General features: G+C 33.8%; 1 protein-coding gene and 1 pseudogene across 1 annotated transcript; both read left to right on the top strand.

The window, feature by feature from the left end:
* Nucleotides 1-545: 545 nt before the first annotated feature.
* Nucleotides 546-1,378, top strand: LOC145016367 (uncharacterized). Its single transcript, XM_078974708.1, has 2 exons — nt 546-684; nt 738-1,378. Exons 1-2 carry the CDS (start codon nt 546-548, stop codon nt 1,376-1,378), a joined length of 780 nt encoding a protein of 259 aa, XP_078830834.1.
* A 5,503-nt stretch (nt 1,379-6,881) lies between these two features.
* On the top strand, nt 6,882-7,790 carry LOC145014919 (dehydration-responsive element-binding protein 1B pseudogene; annotated as a pseudogene).
* The last annotated feature ends 934 nt before the right edge of the window (nt 7,791-8,724 follow it).

The raw sequence follows: 8,724 nt of genomic DNA, 5'->3' as shown, positions 1-8,724 counted from the left end.
ACAGACTGTTGAGTGTTGGGTTAATCGGTTGTTTGAAAAGTAATAGAAAAGTTTCCTTTTTTTTTAGTATTTTAAGTTTCTTTCAAGAGTTTGTATTAGAGTAAAACTCTATTAGTTTTAGTATAAATAAGGGGTTGTACCTATTAGTTTTAATAGGTTTTAAGAATAAAGTAATCGTCAATGTTCTTTCGTTTTCTTTTATTCTTCTGTTTTCCCTTGTATATTTCTTGTTCATTAATTTCTTCCTTAGGAACAAAGTCATCATCAGTTTGATATCTCACACTTGGTATCAAAGCAGTTTCGTTGAAAGGGGTGTGATTCGAGGTTGATTACAAAGCAACCCTGGTTTCTTATCGGCCTTGTGATAGACTAACCGGAGGCGCGGAGTAAACGAATGAGAAGACGTCAAAGCGGGTGACTTTGAATCAGTTCGTTTTACAGGTAATGGAAGACAGTAAAGGTGGTCATGACCTTGTCTTGTTGTCCGATGGGAGAGTGCTCTCGGAACAAGCTTGATTAAAGAAGTCGGGGTTAAGGAGAAAAGGATGTCGTTGGTTAAAGAAGGAGGTTCGATAACTTATCAAGCTCCGGTTTTGACTCCAATGAATTATCCGGTGTGGGCGGTCAAATTCAAGTCGATTATGGATGCACACGACATATGGGAGACGGTCGAACCAAAGGCGGGTGAAACATCGGATCAAAAAAAGTCAAAACAAGTTCTTGCTTTTGTTTTCAAGCGTTACCCGAAGACATTGTGTTGCAAATGTCAAGTTACACCGAACCAAAGAAAGTGTGGGATGAGCTAAAAACACAGTATTTGAGAGTGGAGCGGGTGAGAATGGCTCGGCTTGCAATGTTAAAGAGAGAGCTTGAATGTTTGTGCATGAAGGAGGGTGAAACGGTTGATGATTTTGTGACGAAATTATCCGGTTTAGCGTCAAAAGCAAGGAGTCTTGGATATGAGCTTGAAGAAGGTGATTTGGTAAAAGGGTTACTAGATTCGATGCCTAAGTCATTTCTTCAAATCGTGGCTTCAATAGAACAATGTTTCGAGTTGGATTCAATGTTATTTAAAGAAGCGGTTGGTAGATTGAAGACATCCGAGGAGCATATAAGAGGAACCGAGAGAGTGAAGGACACTCAATGTGGGTTATTGTTGGCTAGTGAGGAAATATCACATGTTTTTAAGCATTGTGGCAATGGACGTACAAATCGGGATGACTTTGGACGTGGCCGGGGAAGAGGTCGGGGTCCGAGAAAAGTCGAGATGGTAATGAACGTGTCCGGGATAAAAGTCACGTTAGATGTTACAAATGTGGTGAGCTTGGTCACTATAAAAACGAGTGTCCTAAATGGGAAAAGGAAGAAGTGGGTCTAATCGAAGAGGAATCGATAGTGTTTTGAACAAGTGGTTTGACTAAACTGATTATGGAGGTGATTGTTGGGTTAATCGGTTGTTTGAAAAGCAATAGAAAAGTTTCCTTTTTATTAGTATTTTAAGTTTCTTTCAAGAGTTTGTATTAGAGTAAAAGTCTATTACTTTTAGTATAAATAAGGGGCTATACCCATTTGTTTTAATAGGTTTTAAGAATAAAGTAATCGTCAAAGTTCTTTCGTTTTCTTTTATTCTTGTGTTCTCCCTTGTATCTTTCTTGTTCATTAATTTCTTCTTTAAGAACCAAGGCATCATCAGTTTGATATCTATCACTTAGTACTAACCAACATGAAATATAGAACTAAGGCGATTAGCTAATATTTTGCGAATAATTTTACATTGGTACCCTATAAGGAGTTCCACCTTCTAAAAAAAACTTATTGGACATGAAAGAAAATCCATCACCACTTGAACCCCTTCATCTTCTAACGAAATTGATATAATTGTTGCTAGCAATTCTCTAACCCATTTTATTTTCTCCACTTTATCATCCCCTTGAATATTCAAAGAAAAAAAGTTCACTGGGATTTTTTCAAACATACTAATAGGTGACTTTGTTGGCTTGCAAAATATTAAGTCATAATTTCTAATGGATTAATCTGCATATTTTAATCAAATAAAAATAAACGATGTTCTCGGCACAAGCTTGTTAACACATAGTCGAGGAGGGAACACCAAATTAGTTATAAGGCATATGTAATATCTAATGGCATAAAAGAACATAGTGTCATTGGTGTTCTGAACAAAATGACATAAACTTTTTGAGAGAGAGATTTTAGTAAGTTTTTGTTGTTTCTATGGTGTTACCATGAAGTAAAGTTATTGAGTTTTATCTTTTTAGTAGTTATTGACAATATAGTGAACATCTTTCTATAATCATGTCAAATGTTGGACGTGGAGGTGAAAAGGATGCTGGTCAACACATTTGTGAAACTCTAGTTGTGCAGATATACATAAGTTCTTCAAATTTTTTTCCTAAATATATTTCCATAAAGCTAATATTATGTTGCTTGTGCGAAATATTAATAAGATTCACTACAAAGGGAGGAATGGCATGAAAAGTTGCATACTAATACTAGACCTAATGATGTAATTACCAGTCAGGTACTAATTGGCTATATCAAAAATTATATAGGAATAAGTATACAGAAGAACACAATGATCATGCCATTCCTAGTTAGCGAAATTTCATTAGAGACCAAAATTTTGGTCTTTGCATGACCTTGTGAACTACATAAGAACCTTACATGTTAAGTTTGTTATTATTATTATTTTTTATCAATCTTCACTTATGCTATATCATTTTCAAGACATCTAAATTACTTTTGTACCCCTTTCATAGGGACGACTCAACCAGTTTAGAAGCTCTAACCAAATAAAAATATTTGGATCCTCCAAGTAAGCAAACAGTTATAAACTTGAGACATTTAATTTTATAAACCAATGTTTTTAACACCAAAGAAAGCTTCAACTTGTCTTTGTAACCCTATATATATATATATATATATATATATATATATATATATATATATATATATATATATATATATAACAGAATAAGCTTTTAAACTGGAGGCCATTTGGAATTGGAGGCTCTAAGCCCTTGCTTAGTTTTGCAAAAGATAGAGTCAGCCCTACCCTTTCACTTTCATTTTCATACAGGCTATTCATTTTGGCGCTGATCTTGAGGCTATCTCACTCTATGTGGACTATAGATATGAGTTAGTGTCTGATTTCATGTCTTGTTTTATTAACATAATGGGAGACTTTGATCATTTATTTCAAATTGCATGGACTATAGTTTGTTTTTCATGTTAAAAGTATGTTGTTATTAATTGAATGATATGCATTAATCTTTAGAAAGTGTAAACTTTGTTATTATTTCTTTGTATGTTATTGTTGATCATATTAGTAAGGAGATAAAGGAGGAGCTTAAGGTGGAACATGAAGAGATTAAGACCAAAATAAAAAATGAAATCGCAAAGATGTATAATGAAAACCTAAGGCTTACCTAAGAAATAACCCCCGTATTTAGTTAGATTTTGACACTTTTGATTTTTGTATTTTGGTTTCAATACTTTGAAGTCGAACCTAAATCTTTATTTTGCTAGTCGAATATTAATATTTATTTCGGTAGTCGAGTGTTCATGTTTTGATTTTACTGTGCAAAATTGGAATTTTATTCGTGAATTATTGTTATGGAATCGCAACAAATTCAATACCTAGTAGTGTTTCGTAAATTATATAAGTTGATAGGATTAAAAACAGAAAATTGTTTAATTACTAATAATCAACAACGAAAATTAGCAACAAAAGTGTGATAGAAGCCACCTAATTCCAAGGCGTTTTGCGACAATCTAATATATCATTACGTCCCTTGTTAATCCGGTCGCCACCAATGTTTTTCTGGCGGTCTGATTTTGTTGTTGATATGTCACTAATGGCCTTTAGTGACGAATTTCTCTTATGTGAGTTGATACCTATTATTCTAGTAGTTAAAAATTCGTAATAGCGGTTGGTCACTGAGAGTAGAATGAGAAATTAAAACGACAAAATTACTCTTATGTGATGGGTGCATAATCTCATTTAATAGATTTTTGATATGGTAATAACTTCATGAAGGAAATGATCCAAAATAGCAACCAATAATACAAAATTTACCCATTAGGTCTCTGAAATTTTAATTGCACCCAATTAACGATCAAACTTTTTTTTGGTTCTATCATACCATTGATATCGATGACAGTTGGTTACCAACACACATGAAGTCCAACTTATCGATTATGTCCACGTAATCGATAATATAATAGAACCGACAAGAAAAAAGTTTATTGGTCAACTAGATACAATTATATAAGCTTAGTAAGTTAAAAATCAAATAAAATGTTATTTGTTATCATTTTATGATATTCTCGTAGAAAATATCAAAAAAATAAAAAATAAAATAAGCACCGTTTATTTATCCAAAATCTTTGATTTTGCCTCAATTTGTCGAAAAATTATTCAAATCAGCCATAAGACACTTAAGATCTCTTTCATCGAGAATTTTTCAATTCTCTTCTAATTTTATTATTAAACCCATATAATTATGTTTAAGACAATTTACGCATTATATATATATATATATATATATATATATATATATATATATATATATATATATATTCAAACATATTAAAAATTATTTTGTTTATTACATCGTTTCTTTTCCTAAACAATTCATTATATATAAATTGTTAAGTCATAGAAATAGTTATATGAGTTTAACAACAAAATTAGAGAAATGAAAATTTCTTGCTGAAAAAGATCTTCATTATCTTATCATTGGTTTGAATATTTTTAAGACAAATAATTTGAGATAAAATCAAAGATTTTTCATATATAAATGGTGTATAAAAGTTTTTTAATATTCTTTATGAAAATGTCATAAATTTCAACCAATAATATATTATTTGTTTTTTAAGTTACTAAACTTATATAATTGTATCCAATTGACCAACAACCTTTTTTTTTGTTCTAATATACTATCGATTACATGGACACAACCGGTGACATGGATTCTACAAGGGTTGGTAATTATTAGACATGATTAGCTAGTTGTGTTTATTTTGTTATTGTCTAAGGGTGTATTTGTAACCTTTTTATTCTATATATTGCATTCCTCTCTGCCTAATTGGGCATCAAAGAGTTTTTGTGAGTTACGCTCTTATGGTATCAGAGCCCTAACCGTTCCTCTTCTCCTCTTCTGTTCCTTCCTTCTCATCTTCATCTTCTACATAGCTAGTTCATCTTATGATTCCCTCCTCTCCATGAATACAGTTCTTCATCTCATCTCCAATCGTCTCACACCTTCAAACTACCTGCTATGGAAGAACCAAATTCTTCCCCTTCTCTCTTATTAGAACTTGATGCCCTTCGTTGATGGCACCTCCTCTGCACCGCCGCCTACATTAATCACTAATGGAAAATCAACTCCAAACCCGGAATTTGCTGCCTGGCAATCCGCTGATCAACGGGTTGTTATTCTCCTTCAGGCTCCGACTCTCTCCCATTTTCAGAGTGTCAAACGTATTCTTCGGTATGTCAAGGGCACCATGTCCTTCGACCTAACTTTCTCTCACCGAAATTCTCCATCACCACTTCTCAGGTACTCTGATGTTGATTGGGCTCGTTGTCTTGACACCCGACGCTCCACCTATGGCTACTATATCTTCCTCGGTGACAACCTTATTTCCTGGAGTGCCAAGAAGCAACCTACCATCTCTCGCTCCAGCTCTGAATCCGAATATCGGGCCATGGCAAATACCGTTGTTGAACTCATTTGTATTACCCATCTACTTCAAGAACTCCATGCTCTCCCATTTGTTCGTCCCACGCTCCTATGCGACAACAAAAGTGTGTTATTTCTTACTCATAATCCGATTTACCACAAGCGTGCGAAGCATATTGAACTCGATTACCATTTCATTTTGGAGCTCGTTTCTTCTGGGAAACTTCATACCAAATTTGTATTCAGCAAGCTCCAGGTGGCTGACATCTTTACCAAAAGTCTTCCCCGCCATCAGTTTGAGTTCTTCCGTAACTTGCTCACCATTGGTCCACCACTGTTCCGCTTGAAGGGGGATATTAGACATGATTAGCTAGCTGTGTTTATTTTGTTATTGTCTAAGGGTGTATTTGGAAGTTTTCTATTCTATATATTGTATTCCTCTCTGCCTAATTGGGTATTAGAGAGTTTTTGTGAGTTACGCTATTAGTAATCGACAATCACCGGTATCAATGGTATAATAGAACAAAAAACAAAAGTTTAATGATTAATTATGTGCAATTAAAAATTTAGTGAGCTAATGACTAAATTTTATGTTATTGGTTGCTTCAACACTACACATTGCAACTATTGAAAATACCATAAAAATATGTTAATTTTTGAAGACTTGGTTTTAAACTTGTAGATTAATAAAAACCACGGGACCAAAATTATAATTCCCTCTAATAATACAAAATGAAAAATAGAAAAACAAAATAATTATTTGACAAGGATTTAACGGATTAAAGGAATGTTCATCAAATTTAATCACTAAAATCCAAACAAACTTAAAATATTGGCTAAAGTAAAAATACTTTTTGGAACATAAAAATAACAACACAAAAGACTACTTTAACAGGTTACGAAGTAACTTTATTTAAATAAAATAAAAATTCAAGAAATAAAAGAGAAGGGGAATGTAAGATGTCATTAAATTCGATATATTTTGTTTTACCAAAACTCTTATGCAATACTTCCACAACAGATGTCTATATATGACTCAAACCGTATTTATCCAATACTTGAGGGACCAAATTTGTAATTTACTATATATGTAAAATATCTCCGCGTGAAAAACAAACTAAACTATTATGGGCCTCCTTTCTTCCACAGCTTTCCTCCACATCGTCTCTACTCTCTAACCTCACCATCAGTCCACACACTCCACACACTCTAGAAATGTCTATATATGCATCTCGATATTTGCTTATGAATCACATAAATTCATTCACAACTACCAACAACAAACCATTCCTTCACTCATAACCTGCAAACAAATGGATGCATTATTATCGGAAAGTATTCCCTTAGTACGCATTTTGACCTCAAACTGCAGCACAACCGCCGTATTGAACGCCGCTGCAGAATCACAAGTGATGCTGGCTTCACTGAACCCGAAGAAGAAGGCCGGAAGGAAGAAGTTTAGGGAGACTCGACACCCGGTGTACAGGGGAGTGAGAATGAGGGATAACGGGAAGTGGGTTTGTGAGTTAAGAGAGCCGAATAATAAGTTGAGGGTGTGGTTAGGGACACATCCTACTGCTGTAATGGCAGCAAGAGCTCATGATGTGGCGGCGTTTGCCTTCAGGGGACGACGGGCGTGTTTGAATTTTGCTGATTCTGTGTGGCGGTTGCCGGTCCCGAAGTCTAGCAGTATTGTAGATATACAAAAGGCAGCTGCAGAAGCGGCGGAGGCGTTTAGATACACGGAGGATGTGGTGGAGATTTTGGAAACGGTGGAGTTGCCGGAAATTCTGTTTTACGTGGATGAAGATGATGTTTTTGAGATGCCGGAGTTTTTTGCCAGCATGGCGGAGGGACTGATGGTTGCGCCTCCTCAGACGGTGGGGTATGGCAATTATGGGGAAGACGTGGAATTTTGTGGTGATGAGTCTTTATGGAGCTTCTAGATCATTTAGTGTGTGTATATATGTATTCTTTTTGATTTAAGAGGAGTTGATTGATTATCCTCCCTCGTGATTTGAACCAATGAGATACAATGTAAAAACAATAAGGATTATAAATCAGTTCTTCAATAATTTTTGTAAACATGTCGTGAAAAAAAAAAAATTCCAGATTGGGTAATAATACATGTATATTTTAAAAACGCGTATTAAAATGAATATATAAAGAGAATTCCAGATCGCCACTTTTAACTGCTAATTAACACTGGCCCATCACGTACCTTGTTCCTCGATCTTTCAAAAGTTCTTTATATTAAAAGTATGAAGAGGGTATTATAGGAATTCACATCATGGTAGTTATATTCTGTTACAATAGCAGTTAGTCACGTGTTAGTTTGTTTGTTTACATCTGTTACTTCAGATGTTTGTGATAAATTCAATTTAATTAAAACCAAATTCAAGCATTATTAAAGAAAGAATGAAACTTGAGAGATCTTGAACACTTTGATGATTGTATTTAAGATGATATGTCTTCTATTTTTCACATTTGATGGATATATACACTACATACGATTATGTTTATACGCCATCAACATAGTAACTTTAAATGTAAAATAAATTATTCAACGGGTAAAAATTGTTCATCCACATGCTTTGTCTACTCTTAATAATTTTGATAGATTTTATAACACTTCCCATTGAATAATGATTTTTTTTAAACTGAGTTCAAACTTGAAGTATTTGCTTCATGAAAAACTTTGTTAAAGAAAACTTACTGAGAAAAAACTTTAATGAAGGGAAAAAGAATAGAGCATATAGTTGACTCTCCCTTATTGAGACATATTTAACATTATATACTATGCACATGTCATATTCAGATGTCATGCATATGTTTTCTGAAGATTGCAGTATGACATAATTTCATGAAGAGGTTTGAAACATTGTTTTTTGGATTGAACATATTATATCTCAACCTTTGATATTTTATAATCTCTGGAATGTACTAAAAAACTTTGAAGGTATATGTTTTGCCTTCTTGCTTTTGATACATCTTTCTTTAATTGAGTGACACATGTTGA

This window comes from Lactuca saligna, chromosome 9, assembly GCF_052625555.1.
Source record: "Lactuca saligna cultivar CGN05327 chromosome 9, ASM5262555v1, whole genome shotgun sequence".
Taxonomy (NCBI): domain Eukaryota; kingdom Viridiplantae; phylum Streptophyta; class Magnoliopsida; order Asterales; family Asteraceae; genus Lactuca; species Lactuca saligna.
This window is presented reverse-complemented; position numbering and strand designations above follow the sequence as displayed.

Excerpts from the sequence above, each read along its gene's own strand:
- LOC145016367 (XM_078974708.1), top strand. The coding sequence starts at position 546 with ATGTCGTTGGTTAAAGAAGGAGGTTCGATAACTTATCAAGCTCCGGTT. Across the intron at positions 685-737 it reads GACGGTCGAACCAAAGGCGG|CGTTACCCGAAGACATTGTG; the intron begins GTGAAACATCGG and ends TTTGTTTTCAAG.